Below are 19282 nucleotides of genomic sequence, written 5' to 3' on the forward strand. Positions count from 1 at the left end.
GAGAAACCCATAGGTTAATACAGACATTTAAGACGTTTATTTTTTGATAATGAAATTATTAAATGAAAACCTGGGATCTTTGAAAAGCTTGACAACTTACTGTATGGGAGTTTGACAACCACACAAGCTGAATCTATGTGATCGCTGATGCCAAAGCGGTTTTCTGCCTTGATGCGGAATTGGTATTCTTCTCCTCTGGTCAGTTTCATGACTTTAATCGTGGTTCTTGCAACTGTTGCGGACACTTCAGTCCATACTGCAGTACTTGTCTCTCTCTTGAGTACAATATAATTGGTAACCTGACTTCCACCATCATACTTAGGTGGCTCCCATTTGAGAGTCACACTTTCTTCAGTTATATCACTAATAACAACAGGGCCAGTTGGGGGACCAGGCCTGTCCAGGACAATGATGTTAATGAAAGTTTTTGTTGTTCCACTAGAGTTGGCAGCAGTGATCTCATATCTTCCAGCATCAGCAGCAACACTTTCTTTGAGATTGATGGTGAGGTTCTCAGCAGTAATTTCAGTGTTAAATCTCATGGTTGCTTTCAGGGGGACACCATCTCTTGATAAGGTCACTTTGGGCAGTGGTTTTCCAGAAATTGGAATGTCAACTTTAAGGTTTGAACCAGCTCTGACATATACGGTTTGACTTGGGAAATTCTTCATATCGATTTCAGGTGGTTCTGAAAAATAAGAGTATGGCAGATGAAGGCAAAAAAGACTTTCTAAAAATTACCTTAAATCAATGTAAATAATTTCAAAGTTTGCTTCTACGTAAAATTGGACATACCTAGTTGCTCCTTAATAAGAACAGGAAGCAGAAGCTCTCTTGGGTCACTCAGACCAGCTTGATTTTCAGCAAACACCCGGAAAAAGTATTCAGAATTCTCCCTCAGACCAGAAACAACGTGATGGGTTGACTTGACCACTGCACATTTAAACCAATTTTTATGTCCTTTTTCTAGTGCTTCAACAATATAATGTACGATTCTGCTTCCACCATCGTGTTCTGGCTTCAGCCAGGTCAGGGAAACACTATCCTTGGATACACTTGTTACTCCAAGTTTTTCAGGTGGGCTTGGTTTTTCTGAAAAGTAAAACATCAAAAGAAAGGGAAGATTATGACAATTTTTTTTCCATATGTGTTCTTCCTGCATTGTGAAAAGAAAAATTTTAAACGAAGGCCATATATTTACTTTGATTTGAGTCTTTCTTACTTTTTATATGCCTAGTTTGTCTTCTGAACCAAGCAAAGCTTCCTCAGGCTTTGTCATTACATGTCATAGCCTGTCATGGCATTCAAATTCGAATTGTGTCAAATGACCAGATTAAATGATAAAGTTTATCCCAAATTTATTATGGGTATAAAAATGAAGAATGAGATGAACAATCTTGTAAGAAACTTCATCATACAATGTCTGCACACACTATATATGTACATATATGTGCAGTCAAATTCAATTATACTTAAATTCAACATATGTTATCCACTTCTAGCTATATCAATTTCTAAAATTTTTTTATCAGCAAAAAACTTTCTCTGTTAGAGATTTCATTTTATGTTATAGTATAAATTGTTTGACGTGTGGACCAAAAGCATTTAAGATTCAACAATAGTTAGAATGAGGAAAATTAATATGGATATGTAGATTTTCTTTGTTCTTAAAACATACCTGTTATTTTTACTCCATCCTTTGTTTCAGCTGGTACACCAACACCAAACTCGTTTTGTCCAGAGACTCTGAAGTAGTAAATCGCCCCTTCTTGTAAGTTGGTAACTTTGTAGGAGAGGCGGTTACAGTTGTTGGTCACAGAGACCCATGCTTTCTTACTGGCCTCACGTTTTTCTATGTGGTAATTCTTCACTGGTGCTCCACCATCATTTTCAGGAACATCCCAGGATAACACTGCAGACTCTTTGGTGACATCGTGTACAGAAATATTAGCCGGAGGTCCAGGAGAATCTAAAACCTTGACAACTAAGGTGAGCGAAGCAGCACTCAAAATATTCTGAATCGTTAATGTGTATTTTCCAGAATCATTTCTGTTGGCATTTTCAATAGTAAGTGATGTACGAGAGTCTGTGGAATCAATATAGGCTCTAGTGCGGAGGTCAGTGTCTGGCTTACTCCACGAGACATTGGGTACTGGTCTTCCTCGGAAAGGCACAGTCACAGTAAATGAGGCACCGGCCTTGACAATCAAGGTCTTCTTCATCTCACTGTCAAGATCAAATACAGGTTCTTCTTCTCTTTCCTTTGCTATCTGGGGATCGGAGCTATCACTGGGATCACTAGCACCGACCTTATTGATGGATCTTACTCTGAAAACGTATTCAGCTCCTGTTGTTAGTCCACTTATTGTATATTCTGTGCCTCTTAAGTTCTGAATGGCAGTTTTCCAGTCAGTTTCATCAGACGTTTTATATTCCACAGTGTATCCGGTTACTGGGGCCCCACCATCAAATAAGGGCTTAACCCAGCTAATAGTTATATTTGTCTTGCCTGAGTCCACAATTTTGGGTTTAGCTGGAGGAGATGGTAAGAACACTGGATCTTCTGCCCGAATTAAGGGAGAGGCTTCGCTTGGAAGGCTTAGGCCAGCAGCATTTTCTGCATAAACCTGATACTCATATTCACATCCTTCCCGAAGTCCTGTTGATTTCACTCTCAGATCATAAACTGGTCTTTTGTTTACACGCACCCATCGTACGCTGTTTTTCTCTCGCCTTTCTATTATATATCCAGAAATTTCACTACCTCCATCACTCTCAGGTCTTGACCAGCAAAGTGTCATGGAATCTTTGGTCACAGAGGTAATTTCCAAAGATGTGGGTGGACTTGGAACTGTAAATGGATCTAGTGCCTTTACAGCCACACTCTCGAGGGGCTCACCAACACCGTATTTATTAACACCTGTTACTCTAAAGATGTATTCATTGCCTTTGAGTAACTTGGTTACTTTACAGGATGTTGTCCTTAACTCTCCTTCACATATTGTCCATGCAAGGCGGCTTGTTTCACGTTTTTCTACAATGTAATAGTCAATATCTGCACCACCATTTTCTTGGGGCGGTCCCCAGGAAAGAGAGCATTTCTCAGCAGTGAGACCATATATTTCAAGTGGTCCGGCTGGTGGGCCAGGCTTATCAAGTACCTTGCAATTGACTGCCACAGAACGAGTTCCTGCAACATTCTTCAGTGTTAGTATGTATTGCCCAGTGTCTCGTCTAACACAGTCTTTCACTGTTAACAAAGTATTATAGTCCGTTGAGACAATTTCTGTTCTTGCTCTTTCTTCAATTTCTACACCATCCTTGGCCCAGGAAATTACTGGCAGAGGTCGCCCTGCAATGTCTGCATTTATCTTAAGAACCTCTCCAGCTTTGACAACAATAACATCTCGGAACTTGACATCCATCATAATTCTTGGAGCCTCAACATCATCTTTAACAGTAATCGGTCCAGTGGATTCAGATGGTTCACTAACAGAGTCGGCAGCATTCTTTGCAAAAACCCGGAATTCATAACGTTGATCTTCAGTAAGTTCAGTTACTTCAAAGTATGTTTCTTGTACGTTAGTAAAATTGCACTTCAGCCACCGGCCATCTGGTAGTTCTCTACGTTCAATAATGTATCCTGTGATCTTAGCTCCACCGTCATAATGTGGCTTAGACCATTTAAGTGACACTGATTTTCTTGTGATATTTGTGACTTCAGGTTGTCCAGGAGGGTCACAAGGATCTCTTGCAGGGACTGGTTCACAAGACTTGCTGCATTTACCAATTCCAGCAATATTCTCAGCATATACACGATACTCATACATCAGTCCTTCGTCAAGGCCAGAGACTTTCATTTGAGTATCAGCAATGAGGATTTTATTTGCTTTTGACCAAAGAATGCTGCTTCTTTCTTTATACTCAAGGTGATAGCCAATTACTTGACTTCCTCCATCATTAACTGGCACTTGCCAGGTTACAATCATGGTAGATTTCGTGGCATGCACAACTTTAGGAGTACCAGGAGGACCTGGGGGGCTGAATGGATACTCTGCAACAACAGCTGGAGAGTCACTGTAGGTGCTCTTTCCATAGCGGTTTTCTGCACAGACACGGAACTGATACTCACTTCCTGTTGTCAGGCGAACTATTTTAATAGATGTTCTTGCAACTGCTTGTGAAACTACATGCCAAGTTGTAGAAGTGGTTTCTCTCTTTTCAACGATGTAATTGCTAATTTGGCAGCCACCATCATATTCTGGAGGATTCCAAGAAATGGTTATATTGTCACAACTGACCTCGTCAATATGTATAGGTCCTGGAGGTCCTGGTCTGTCAAGGACAATTACAGTAATAGGAACTGTTATGGATCCAGCACTGTTTGAAACAGATAATTCGTAAGTTCCAACATCTTCTCTTGAGGCTTCCTTAATAGATAGTGATGTTATAGTCTTTGAAGAAGAAACATTGACTCTAGTTGTTTCTCTTAGAGTCTGACCATCTTTTTTCCAGCTTACAGTAGCTTGAGGTCTTCCTTTATATGGAACATCAATCTTAAGTTGGTCTCTAGCCTTTACATTGAAAGTATGGAAAGGAAGCTCAACTGAAGGCTTTATTTCAATATCCCTTGCAATTACTGGCACTCCAAGTTGTCTTGGATCACTTCTTCCTTTTTCATTAACAGCAGCTACCCTGAAGATATACTCTTCTCCTGAAGTTAGGCCAGATATAGTTGCTTCTAGAGTCTTAACTTGTGTGCAAGTGCTCCATTTTTCACTCCCTTTAGTCTGCATTTCAACCACATAACCAGTAATTTTGCTGCCACCGTCACTTTCTGGTTTCTCCCACTTAATTGTAGCTGTGTTACTGGTCACGTCAACAAGAGTTACTCTTCCAGGTGGGAGGGGTGGTTCAGAAGCTTTAACGGGTTCACTTGTTTCAGCTGGCAAACCAATCCCGTATTCATTGCAAGCCAAGACTCGGAAGTAGTAAGAACATCCTTCTTGTAGATTTTCAATTTTAAAAGTAGTCTTAGTGCAATTGTTTGTAACAGTAGCATAGGCTTTTCTTGTAGTTTCTCGTTTTTCGACAATGTAGTTTGTAACCTTGGCTCCACCATCCATAAGTGGTGGTTCCCAAGACAATGTCACCGAGTCTTTCTTCACATCTCTTACACTCAAATTCACGGGGGCACTTGGTGAGTCAAGGACTCTGACGTTAACAAAAGCTGTTTTAGAGCCACTGTTATTTTCTAGTGTCAGATTATATCGACCGCTGTCAAATCTGGTAACATTATCGATCACCAACATTGTGTATGAGCTGGTCACCTCAATCTGGGCCCTCTCAGTGAGAATGCCTTCGGCTTTTTCCCATTTAACTTCAGGTTCTGGTCGACCTTTGATAGTGACAAATAAGCGTAAAGTAGCACTTGCACGCAGAATGACCATCTTTCTGAGATCAGCATCAAGTTCTATTTCTGGTGGCTCTAACCTGTCTTTAGCAACAACTGAACCAGGTATAGTTGCAGGTTCACCTACACCTTCAGAATTGATGGCACAAATGCGGAAGTTATATTCAGTATTTTCTTTAAGGTTGGTCACTGTGAACTGCTTTCCTTGTAATCCTGTTGGTGGAGTGGAAGTCGTCCATTCATCAGCAGTGGCTTCTTTGACTTCAACAACGTAGCCCTTAACAGGGGCACCACCATCATAAATTGGCTTATTCCATGCCAGGGAGACAGAAGATCTGGAAGTGTCTGTCACTTTTGGATTACTTGGTGGACCTGGTGGATACAAAGCATCACATGCACGGTAGAAAACAGATGGCTCGCTGGGTTCACCCACACCAGCTGCATTTTCAGCAGCAACTCTGAATTCATAGGAATGACCTTCGGTAAGCCCAGTTACCCTGAATCGGAGATCTGTTAGTGTTTTCTTGTTGCACTTGGTCCATCTAACGCCTTCCTTATCTCGTTTTTCAAGAATGTATCCCTCAATTTCAGCACCTCCATCATCCACTGGGCGTGCCCACGTTACTACCATAGAATCTTTGGTGATTGCTGAGACTTCAGGTGGTGAAGGAGGACCTGGTGGTTTATAAGGATTACGAGCTATAACAGGTTCAGATTCCAAAGGCTCTCCAACTCCATATTTATTCACAGCCATGACACGGAAAATGTACTCATTTCCAGGAAGAAGTTTAGTGACTTTGTAGTTAAGGGCCTGTACCTCAGTTGAAACCTGGGTCCATGAGAGTCTGCTTGTCTCTCTCTTTTCAATGATGTAATGTGAAATATTAGCACCACCATCTTGCAAAGGTGGGTTCCATGCCAAGTAACATTTTTCAGCAGTAACCCCAGAAACTTTCAGAGGCCCTTCAGGAGGCCCTGGCCTGTCAAGTACCTTTACAGTGATTGGTATAGACTTTGTACCACCAACATTGCTGAGTTTCAGAATATATTGTCCTCCATCAGTACGTATACAGTCTTTGACAACAAGAGTTGTTTTCTGAATAGTAGACTTAATTTCCATCCTAGCAGCTGTTTCTTCAAGCTCTTTTCCGTCTTTTAACCAAACAATATCAGGTATGGGTTTGCCGCGGATATCAGCTTCCAGGACAAAAGTCTCTCCTGCATGAACAACGATAACATCTTTATATTTTGGATCCAGTGAGGCATTTGGTGCATCAATTTCATCTCTTGCAGTAATGGCACCAGTGCTTTCAGATGGTTCACTAAAGTTGCCTGCTGCATTTCTTGCAATTACTCTAAATTCGTATCTTTGGTCTTCTACAAGTCCACTCACTGTAAATTCAGTTTCTAATACATTGGTAAAGCTGGCTTTCATCCAACGGCCATCAGGTAGGTCTTTCTTTTCTACAATATAACCTGTTATTTTGCTGCCACCATCATAGGCAGGTTTCTTCCATTTCAGTGTGACATTGTTTCTTGTAATAACAATGGCTTCAGGGCGACCAGGTGGGTCACATGGATCACGGGCAACAAAGCATTCTGACACTTTGCTAGGCTTGCCGATGCCAACAATATTTTCAGCAGAAACTCTGAACTCATACTCAATGCCTTCATCAAGGCCAGTTGTTTTGAATTTGGTGTCTGGAATGGGAGTCTTATTTAATTTGATCCATAAAATGCTGTTCTTTTCTTTCTGTTCAAGATGGTAGCCAATAACTTTACTACCTCCGTCATTAACTGGCTCATGCCATTGCACAAGCATTTGATCTTTTGAGACTGATGTCACAAAAGGAGTTCCAGGTGGTCCAGGTTCTTTAAATGGATATTGTACAATAACTGGTTTAGAATCCAGGTGGGTACTTTTTCCATACCTGTTTTCTGCAAAAATTCTAAACTGGTACTCAGTGCCTGTTTTCAGTTTGGCTATTTTAATTGTTGTTCTTGCAACTGTTGCTGATACCGTTTGCCAAGTGGTGGTGGTTGTATCTCGCTTCTCTACAATGTAGTTGCTTATTTGGCAGCCACCAGTATAGGCTGGAGGTTCCCAAGATATGACCACAAAGTCTGCACTAACTTCATCAAACCGAACTGGTCCAACTGGAGGTCCAGGCTTTTCCAAAACAATAATGCTGAGATTTTCTGTTGCTGTACCGGCAATATTTGTTGCTGTTATGGTATACTTTCCAAAATCATCTTTGTTAGTTTCTTTAATGTGCAAAATAGTTGAATTAGCTGTTTCCTCAACATTTACTCTTGTTGTCTGTTTAAGAGGCTCACCATCTTTGACCCATGAAATTTCAGGTCTTGGTCGGCCAATAACTGGAATTTCAATTTTAAGATCTTCTCCAGCTTGGACACTATATGTGTTAAATGGTAACTTGAAACTAGGCGGTATGGTCAAGTCCTTGGCTATGACAGGAACACCAAGCACTCTTGGATCGCTTCTTCCTTTCTCATTATAAGCCTTGACACGGAAGTGATATTCTTGTCCAGAACTCAAACCAGTAATAACTGCATTACAGACTTTGGATTCAGCCACAACACTCCATTTTTCAGTTCCTTTGGGCTGCATTTCAACAACATACCCCAGGATTCTGCTCCCACCATCATGTTCAGGTTTCTCCCACATAAGCGATGCACTGGTCTGGGACACATCAGTGAGTGTAACCTTTCCTGGTGGGGAAGGAGGTTCAGCAGCTTTCACAGCATCAACAGTTTCCACTGGAACGCCAACTCCAAATTCATTTTCAGCCATAACTCTAAAGTAATAAATGGCCCCTTCTGTAAGATTCTCAACTTTAAGGCTTGTTTTGCTGCATTTATTACTCACATTAGCATATGCTTTTCTGGTTGACTCACGTTTGTCAATAACATAGTTCTTGACCTTTGCGCCCCCATCAATCATGGGTGGTTCCCATACAAGAATGACAGAATCTTTTTTCACTTCTTTGACTGCCAAATTCTGTGGTGGTCCTGGAGTGTCAAGAACTTTCACAGTTACAAAAGCAGATTTAGATCCACTGCTATTTTCCAGCTTGAGAATGTATTTTCCAGCATCATTTCTATCACAGTTATCTATTGATAGTTGGGTATAGTTTACTCCCTTTTCAATTTGGACCTTATCTGTGAATTCACCTTCCTCTCGAGACCAAGTGATGTCAGGTGTTGGACGACCTTTGAATGGAATGTGAATTCTGGCAGATCCACCAGCTCTTACAACAATTCCTTTCCTTAATTCAGAGTCAAGGTCCAGTTCAGGTGCTTCGAGTTTATCTTCTGGTTTCACAGTACCAGGAACTGACGTAGCCTCACCTAAACCAACTTTATTGAGGGCACAGACTCGTATTTTGTACTCTTGGTGTTCAGTGAGTTTTGAAATTTCAAATCGAGTGGCTTTCAGGCCAGTCTGTGGAGTAACTATTTGCCATTCTTCTTCATCTGCTTTACATATTTCTACTACATATCCCAGGATCTCACTGCCACCATCATAGATGGGTTTACCCCAGGTAAGTGTAATTGAATTTTTAGTGGTGTCTACAACATGTGCATTGATGGGTGGGCCAGGTTTGAACACAGGATCGCAAGCCTTATAATAAACTGTAGCTGGACTCGGTTCTCCAACTCCAGCAGCATTTTCTGCAGAGACTCTGAATTCGTACTCATGATCTTCTGTTAATCCTGTTACTCTTAGGCGCAAATCTGTAATGCGGCGTTTATTACATTTTATCCACCTAATGCCACTTCTGTCTCTTTTCTCTACAATGTAACCAATAATCTCACTTCCACCATCACTATCTGGACGGTTCCAACAGACAGTCATGGAGTCCTTGGCAGTGTTTGTGACTTCCAAGCTTTTTGGTGGTCCAGGAAGCACAAATGGATTTTTCATTAGTACTGGTGCAGATTCCAAAGGCTCTCCAACCCCATATTTGTTGACAGCCATTATACGGAAAATATATTCATTCCCTTCTAAGAGTTTGGTAATTTTCAGGGAGTTGGTCACAACTTCTGAAGCAACAACAGTCCAGGCAAGTCGACTCGTTTCTCTCTTTTCAACAACATAGTGAGAAATGTCACTGCCACCATCTTGAAGTGGTGGAGACCATGTTAAATTGCATTTTTCAGAAGTGACTCCGGTAACCTGGACTGGCCCTTCTGGAGGTCCTGGTCTATCTAATACTTTGACATTTACTGGGAATGACTTAGAACCTGCAACATTGGAAGCTCTTAAAATATACTGTCCACCATCAATTCTAATGGCATCCTTTACGATAAGTAAAGCTTTGAAATCTGTGTTCTTTATTTCACACCTAGCAGATTCTTCAATTTCCTTATCTCCTCTTAACCACTCAATGGTAGGTAGGGGCTTTCCATGAACATCAGCCTCAAGCCTGAATGTTTCTCCAGCATTTACCACAATTGTGTCTCTGAATTTTGGATCCATTGAAATTCTTGGAAGTTCAACCTCATCCTTGGCAGTTATTGGTCCAGTACTGTCGGAGGGTTTACTTATTGTACCAGCTGCATTCTTTGCAATAACTCTGAATTCATATCTTTGATCTTCAGTAAGACCTGACACAGTAAATTGAGTTTCAATGACATTTGTGAAGCTAGCTTTCATCCAACGACCCTCAGGCAAATCACGTTTCTCTACAATGTAACCCGTGATCATACTTCCACCATCATATGCAGGTTTGGTCCATTGTAAAGTGATTTCATTTCTTTTAACCATTATTGCTTCTGGGGTTCCTGGTGGGTCACAGGGATCTCTGGCTACATAGCATTCGGAATTCTTGCTTACTTTGCCTACACCAACAATATTTTCAGCATAAACTCTGAATTCATATTCAATGCCTTCTTCAAGATTGACTGCTTTAAACTGGGTGTCATGAATAATAGATTTGTTGACTTTTGTCCACAAAATACTATTTCTTTCCTTTTTCTCAAGGTGGTAACCTATGACTGGGCTTCCACCATTATTGATTGGTTCATGCCACTGTACAACCATGGAGTCTTTGGAAGTGGTTGTGACAAATGGTGTGCCTGGAGGCCCTGGTTCTTTGTAGGGATATTGAGCTACAATTGGATCAGACTCCAAGGCAAAGCTTTGTCCATATCTGTTTTCAGCGAATATTCTGAATTGGTATTCTGTACCAGTTTTCAGTTTGGTCACTTTGAGTGTAGTTCTGGCAACAGTAGCAGAAACAGTATCCCATACTGTGGTGGTTGTATCTCTTTTCTGAACAATATAGTTGGTGATCTGGCAGCCCCCTGTATATAGCGGAGGGTTCCAAGATAATGTAATACTTTCAGAGCTGACTTCATCGAATTTAACAGGTCCTTTTGGAGGATCAGGTTTATCTAGAGTTATAATTTCAATAGATGCTGTTTTCTGACCAACAACATTAGCAACCGTGATTCCATAATGTCCACCATCATCCTTATGAGTTTCTTTAATACTGAGTACAGTAAGGTCAAGTGAATCAGTAACATTGATTCTTGTAGTCTGCTTCAGAGGAAGATCGTCCTTAGTCCAGGTAACGGTTGGCTTAGGACGTCCAGAAATTGGCACTTCTATTTTCAAATCCTGGCCAACCTGTACACTATAACTGTGGAATGCAGGTCTTACATCTGGCTCAATGACCAGATCTTTGGCAACTATTGGAACTGCAAGGGACCTAGGATCACTTCTCCCCTTTTCATTTACAGCAACAACTCTAAAAAGATATTCTTCTCCCTGAGTTAGGTTGGTAATTACTGCTTCGAGGGACTTGACACGAGCACACTCTGACCATTTCTCACTGTGCTTAGCTTGCATTTCCACAATATACTGAATGATTTTACTTCCACCATCATGTTCAGGCTTTGTCCAACTCAAGGAGACACTATTTCTGGTGACATCATCCACAGTTATTTTTCCTGGAGGTTGTGGGACTTCTGCAACCTTAACTGGATCAGCAGTGTGGGCGGGAAGGCCAATACCAAACTCGTTCTCAGCTGTGACTCTAAAGTAATAACTGCAACCTTCTTGGAGTTGGTCGATTTTCCAAGAATTCTTATGGCAATTTGTTACAACTGCAGCATACGATTTTCTTGTGGCTTCACGTTTCTCAACAATGTAATTTTTGATTTTGGATCCCCCATCCAACAAAGGTGGTTCCCACGTAATTGAAACCGAGTCTTTAGTGATTTCTGTGACTTTCAGGTTAACAGGTGGACTTGGTGTGTCCAGGACCCTCACGGTAACAAAGGCAGACTTTGTTCCACTGCTGTTTTCTAATGTGAGAGTGTACTTTCCACTATCATATCGGTTGACATTGTCCAGAACAAGAGAGGTGAAACTGCTAGTGACATCAATTATAGCTGCATCTCGGATTTCACCATCCATCTTCCCCCATTTAACTTCTGGTGTAGGACGACCTTTAATAGGAACAAATAACCTTAAAGAGCCACCTGCCCTTATATTTATAATTTTCCTTAGTTCTAGGTCAAGATCAATGTCTGGGGCTTCCAGTTTTTCTTCAACTATAACAGGTCCAGGGACATCAGCATGTTCTCCAACTCCAGCTTTATTAACAGCACAGATACGGAAGTTGTATTCATGCTTTTCCAACAGCTTCTCTACTTCTATATTTGTTTTATTGATTCCAGTTGGTGGAGTGCACATTGTCCATTCGCCAACACTCACATCACATTTTTCAACAATGTATCCTTGGATTTCACAGCCACCGTCATATATTGGTTTGCTCCAAGAAAGGAAGACAGAAGACCTGGTAATATCTATGACTTTGGGATTGTTTGGAGGTCCTGGTTTATAAATAGGATCACAAGCCTTTTGGTAAGCGGAAGGTGGGCTTGGTTCACTAAGTCCAGCGGCGTTCTCGGCTGAGACTCTGAATTCATAATTGTGATTTTCTAAGAGTCCAGTTACTCTCAAGCGCAATTCCCCAATCAGACGTTTGTGGCATCTTGTCCATCGAACGCCCTCCTTATCCCGTTTTTCAAGAACATATCCAAGTATTTCACTGCCACCGTCAGATGCTGGCCTTTCCCATACAACAATCATTGAGTCCTTGGTCACTGTGGTGATTTCTGGAGCCTTTGGTGCATCTGGCACTACAAATGGATTCTTGGCCATTACTGGCTCAGATTCAAGAGGTTCGCCAACACCATATTTGTTTACAGCCATTATACGGAAAGTATATTCATTGCCTTCCAGAAGCTTAGTAACCTTGCAGCTGAGAGTTTGCACATTGGCATCAACCACAGTCCAAACTAAGCGGCTGGTTTCTCTTCTTTCCACAATATAATTTATGATGTCACTCCCACCGTCCTGTAGTGGGGGTTTCCAAGCTAGAGTGCATTTTTCTGCAGTAACTCCTGATATAACAACAGGTCCTTCAGGTGGCCCTGGTCTATCAAGAACTTTAACATTTACGGTAACTGATCTCTCTCCTGCAACATTTTTGGCCTTCAATATGTAATTTCCACTGTCGATGCGTACTGCATCCTTTACACTGAGACTGGTGGCAAAGTCAGTGCTCTTTATTTCTAATCGAGCTGTATTTGAAAGCTCCTGATCACCTTTTATCCATTGAATGGTTGGTATTGGTTTGCCATAAATATCTGCATCAATCCTGAATAACTCACCAGCATGAACCACAATTGTGTCTTTATATTTTGGATCCATACTTATTCGTGGTGGATCTACCTCATCTCTTGCTGTTATTGCTCCTGTGCTTTCTGAAGGCTCACTAAACACTCCTGCAGCATTTCGAGCTATAACCCGGAACTCATATCTATGATCTTCAACTAGGCCAGTTACTTCAAATTGAGTGTCAATAACATTTGTAAAACTGGCTTTCATCCAACGGCCGTCAGGCAATTCTTTCTTTTCAACAACATAACCAGTGATCTTGCTTCCACCATCATAAGTGGGTTTCTTCCACTGAAGAGTCACAGAATTCCGTGTGACCATGATTGCCTCTGGCCGCCCTGGTGGATCACATGGGTCACGCGCTACATAGCATTCTGACACTTTACTTGGCTTGCCGATGCCCACGATATTTTCTGCGGAGACTCTAAATTCATATTCAATGCCTTCATCGAGGCCAGTTGTTTTAAATCTGGTGTGAGGAATAGGTGTTTTATTCAACTTAACCCAGAGGATGCTATTTCTTTCCTTGCGTTCTAGATGATAGCCAATGACTTTGCTGCCTCCGTCACTGACTGGCTCATTCCACTGTACTTCCATGCTGTCCTTGGAGGAGAGGGTTACGAATGGTGTCCCAGGAGGACCAGGAACTTTGAATGGATACTGGGCTACAATAGGCTCTGAAGTGAGGTAGGTACTCTTTCCATATCTGTTTTCAGCTGCAATCCTAAACTGATATTCACATCCAGTCTTTAATCTGGAAGCCTTTATCGTTGTCCTTGCAACAGTAGCTGACACAATTTGCCAGACAGTTGTGGAAGTGTCTCGTTTTTCTACAATGTAATTATTGATAGAACTTCCCCCATCATACTTAGGTGGGCCCCAGGAAAGAGTAATACTATCAGCTGTCACTTCATCCATTTTAACTGGTCCAGTTGGAGGCCCTGGTTTGTCAAGAACAATAATGTTAAGGGTTTCAGTGGCTTCACCAGCTGAGTTAGTCAGTTTAACTGTGTAATGTCCAACATCTTCTCGGCAGGCTTCCTTTATTGTCAGTAGTGAATTATTTTCTGTGCTCTCTGCGTTTACTCTAGTTGTCTGTTTCAGTGGCACATCATCTTTATGCCATGTTACAGCTGGCGTAGGGCGTCCAATGAATGGAACATCAACTTTTAGGTCTTCACCTGCCAGTACAGTGAAAGTATTGAAAAGGAGTTTGAAGGCTGGTGGAATGACAAGATCCTTGGCAATTACTGGCACACTCAGTTGTCTAGGATCACTGATGCCCTTTTCATTCTGAGCTGAAACACGGAAAGAGTATTCTTCACCCTGAATTAATCCAGTTATAGTGGCTTCGGTGACTTTGACTGTGGCACATGTGACCCATTTGTCACTGCCTTTGCTCTGCATCTCTACAATGTAACCTAGAATTCGACTGCCTCCATCATGCTCTGGTTTCTCCCATGAGAGTGACACGCTGTTTCTTGTGACATCCACCAAAGTTATTTTTCCTGGAGGAAGAGGTCGTTCTGATGCTTTCACAGATTCTGCGGTTTCAGCAGGCAGCCCGATGCCATATTCATTTTCAGCGAGAACCCTGAAATAGTAACTGCAGCCTTCTTGAAGCTGGTCTACCTTCCAGGAAGTCTTGTGGCAATTTGTTGCAACAGTTGAATATGCCTTTCTTGTTGATTCCCGCTTTTCAACAATATAGTTCTTTATTTTTGAACCTCCGTCAAGGAGAGGAGGCTCCCATGTCAATGTGACAGATGTTTTAGTGACCTCCTTTACCTTGAGATCCTGTGGAGGGCCTGGTGTATCTAGTACCCTGACATTGACAAATGCCGACTTGCTGCCTGAGCTGTTTTCTACAGTTAGGATATATTTGCCACTGTCGAATCTGTTTACATTTCCAACAATAAGCAGCGTATAAGAGCTGGTGGATTCAATGCTAGCTTTATCTAAAGATTCTCCATGTTCCCGGGTCCACTTCACCTCAGGTGCAGGCCTTCCTTTGATTGGAACAAAAAGTCTCAGGGTACAGCAAGCTCTTATAGTAACAACTTTGCGCAGGTCAGCATCCAGTTCAATCTCTGGAGGCAGCATCCTCTCTTCAGCCTTGGGAGTTCCAGGAACAAGTGCAGGTTCCCCAATTCCTTCAGAATTCATGGCATAGATGCGGATTTTATATTCCTGATTCTCTGTGAGGTTGGTGATGGTGTAAGAAGTTGCCTTGAGCCCAGCTGGTGGAGTGACAATCTTCCATTCATCTTCCTCTGGCAGGGCAATCTCGACCATGTACCCAGTGATTTCGGAGCCACCATCATAGATAGGTTTATTCCAAGCAATTGAAATGGATGATCTGCTTGTATCCAGAACACGTGGGTTACCTGGTGGGCCAGGTTTATACACAGTATCACAAGCTTTATAAAACGGACTGGTAGGACTTGGTGCACTAATTCCAGCAGCGTTTTCAGCCATAATCCTGAACTCATATTCATGTCCCTCTGTCAGTCCAGACACTTTATATCTTAAATCGGTAAGAGTTCTTTTGTTGCATTTCACCCAGCGTTGCCCGGCCTTATCACGCCGTTCCACGATATAATTGATGATTTCACTTCCGCCATCAGAGTCAGGATGTCCCCAGCAGACAACCATTGAATCTTTAGTAATAGCTGTAACTTCAGGGTTTTTGGGTGGATCAGGGCGTCCAAAAGGATCTACTGCAAGCACAGGCTCTGATTCCAGTGGCTCTCCAACTCCGTATTTATTTACAGCCATGACACGGAATATGTATTCATTGCCTTTCAAGAGTTTAGTGACCTTTAGTTTTGTTACTTGAACTTCTGAGGCTACATTTGTCCATGCCAATCTGCTAGTTTCACGTTTCTGAACTACATAATGCTCAATTTTGGCACCTCCATCATCTAGTGGAGGCAACCATGACAACACACATTTTTCTGACGTTACTTCAGATACAGCTAAAGGTCCTTCAGGTGGGCCTGGTCTATCAAGAACTTTGACATTGAAAATATGTTTAGCAAAACCACCAGGATTAGTCGCAGTAAGGGTATAGGCACCACCATCCCTTCTTGATGAATCCTTGTTTACCAGATTAGTAGAGAAATCTGCAATTTTAATTTCTAATTTTGCTGTGCCTTCAAGCTCTTTTCCATCTTTGGTCCATGTCATTGTTGGAGGTGGGCGACCTGAAACATCAGCTTCCAGCTTAAATGCTTCGCCTGCTTTTAATATAACTGTGTCCTTAAATTTAACGTCCACCATTATCCTTGGTGCTTCAATGTCATCCCTGCATGTGATAGCATCTGATGGCTCAGATGGTGGACTAATAGCCCCAGCAGCATTTTTGGCAATCACACGGAATTCATATGCAGCATCTTCTGTTAGGCCACTGACTGTAAATTCGTTCTCCAAAATGTTGCTGAAGTTGGCCTTTAGCCACCGTCCGTTAGGAAGATCTCTCTTTTCAACTATATAACTGGTAATTTTAAAGCCTCCAGTATATTCAGGCTTAGCCCATTTAAGTGTCACTGTGTGTCTAGTAATATTTAGAGGAACTGGTTTCCCAGGTGGGTCAATGGGATCCAAAGCAAATGCAGGTTCAGATGGCTTGCTTGGCTTGCTTTTGCCTGCCATGTTTTCTGCAATCACTCGGAATTCATAAGCAATACCATCTGTAAGTCCACTTGATTTGAAAATGTTGCCTGGTACTAATGCTTTGCTCACAGTCTCCCAGAGAATACCATTTCGTTCTTTTCTTTCAATGTGATATCCTAAAATGGGGCTTCCACCATCAGAAAGAGGCTCATGCCAGCTAATTGTTATTGAATCTTTGGTAACTGCAGTTACCTGAGGGGTACCTGGAGGCCCAGGAACCTTAAACGGATAATTAGCAACTATAGATGCTGATGTGATGCCTGGTCCAACTCCGTATCTGTTTTGAGCTTTAACCCGGAATTGATACTCCATTCCGGTAGTAAGACGAGTGGCTTTATAGGTAGTGCGTATAACGGTGGTTGCTAACTCGACCCATGTAGTACTGTCAGTCTGTCGCATTTCTACTACATAGTTGCTTATTGGTACACCTCCGTCATTCTCAGGTGGGTCCCAAGAGAAGGTTACAAAATCAGATGAAACTTCATCGAATTTGATTGGTCCAGTAGGTGGCCCTGGGATATCATGGACTTGAATGGTGATGACATCACCAACCTCTCCTACAATGTTCTTTGCTGTTAAAGGATAGGGCCCGCTGTCACTTCTCACACACTCGTTGATATTTAAGATGGTTGAGGTTGCTGTGTTTTCAAAATTAACTCTCTGTGTCTGTTTAAGTATTTGGTCTCCTTTTTTCCACGTAACTGTGGGCTTTGGTCGACCAAGCACTGGAATTTCAACTTTGATGTTGTCACCAGCTTTGGCAATGACTAATTTCTGATAAATGCCACGGAGGTCCAGTTCTGGAAGCATTGTCTGCTCCTTGACAATGACAGGTCTGCTTTCTCTAGGGGCACTTCTCCCTGCGCTGTTCACTGCCATCACTTGGAAGGTATATTCTTCCCCTTCAGTTAGATTCCTCACGACACATTCCAATCCCTTCACGGTTGTGATGTGGGTCCACTGGTCAGAGCCTTTTCTCTGGGCTTCAATCACGTAGCCAGTGATCCTACTGCCACCATCATGTTTTGGTTTAGGCCACGCCAGGCTCACTGTGTTCTTAGTTATGTCCATAATGTTAAGACTGTCTGGTGGTGATGGTGCTTCAGAGGCTTTTACAGGTTCTGTTGTTTCTGTTGGCTCGCCGATTCCATATTCATTTTCTGCCATCACTCTGAAGAAGTATTCACATCCTTCAGACAAGCCGGTAACTTTATATGTGCATTTATGGCACTTAGTGGTGACTGTGGAGTAAGATTTCCGTGTTGCTTCTCGTTTCTCCACAATATAGTTTGTTATACGTGAGCCCCCATCTATCAGAGGGAGGTCCCAGTGGAGGGTGACACTGTCCTTTGTGATGTCAGTAGGCTTCAGGTTAAGGACTGGTCCTGGTGTATCCAAGACTCTGACGTTAACGAAGCCACTTTTCTTCCCAGCAGGGTTTTCGATGGTCATCACAAATTTACCAGTGTCATATCTGTTACATTCTGGGATAATCAGAAGAGTAAATGATTCTGTATTTTCAATGTTAGCTCTGTTTTTAAGGTTGATGTCATCTTTGGTCCATGTCACTTCAGGAGCAGGACGACCTTTAATTGGCACAAATATTCTAATACTGAGTCCTGCTCGAACAACAAGTGTTCTTCGAAGCTCAGCATCTAGTTCGAAATCAGGAGCCATTTCTCGTTCTACAATTTCAACATCTGGAATCACTGCTGGCTCCCCAACACCTGCGTCATTGATGGCACTGATTCTAAAATTGTATTTTTCTTTAGTCTGAAGATCAGGGACAACAAACTCAGTGATTCTGAGGGCAGTTCCTGTTGTATCTTTTATCCAGGCCTCATCTCCTACTTTTTGATGCTCCACGACGTAGCCAGTGATTTCAAGTCCACCATCATAATGAGGCTTGCCCCATGCCAAAGAAGCAGATTTCTTGGTAGTATCAGTGACACGTGCATTCGAAGGTGGTCCTGGGGGATCTGAAAAAGAAACAAAGACACAAAAGTGTATATTAAGAATTTGGCTTTTGGCTACATTATATAAAATGTTGGCTGTCCCAAATGAGCTGTGGTGAGAAAGATAAATACTAACATGCTACATCTTTCATTAGAACAGGATTTGAAGCATCACTAGGTGGACCAACTCCTGCTTTGTTTTCTGCACTGACACGGAATTCGTAGGTGTTTCCTTCTTGCAGTCCTGTTACTTTGCATCTGAGATCAGAAACTGGTGTCTTGGTTGCTCTCACCCATCGCAAACTTTTCTTTTCTCTCCTTTCTACATGATATCCCGTGATCTCACTGCCACCATCATCAGTTGGTCTTTTCCAACTGACAGTGGCGGTGTTTTTAGTGACATTTGAAATCTCTGGTTTTCCAGGAGGGCCAGGGGGACCTGCAAAGGAAGCAAATTTATGAGAAATCCATGCTTTCCTAAACTCTGCTGTAAATGTTTACATATCAGTTCCCTCACATGCT

General features: G+C 42.1%; 1 protein-coding gene across 1 annotated transcript in view; it reads right to left on the reverse strand.

The window, feature by feature from the left end:
* The window catches only part of TTN (titin), a 268972-nt gene that overhangs the window by 30779 nt on the left and 218911 nt on the right, over positions 1 to 19282 (reverse strand). The window contains exons 313-316 of the mRNA XM_070241291.1: positions 18897 to 19199; positions 1679 to 18784; positions 796 to 1092; positions 101 to 688 (exon numbers count right to left, since the gene is read on the reverse strand). Of these exons, the coding sequence (XP_070097392.1) occupies positions 101 to 688; positions 796 to 1092; positions 1679 to 18784; positions 18897 to 19199 (18294 nt within the window). The remainder of the gene's footprint in view (positions 1 to 100; positions 689 to 795; positions 1093 to 1678; positions 18785 to 18896; positions 19200 to 19282) is intronic.

This window comes from Equus caballus, chromosome 18 (assembly GCF_041296265.1).
Source record: "Equus caballus isolate H_3958 breed thoroughbred chromosome 18, TB-T2T, whole genome shotgun sequence".
Taxonomy (NCBI): Eukaryota; Metazoa; Chordata; class Mammalia; order Perissodactyla; family Equidae; genus Equus; species Equus caballus.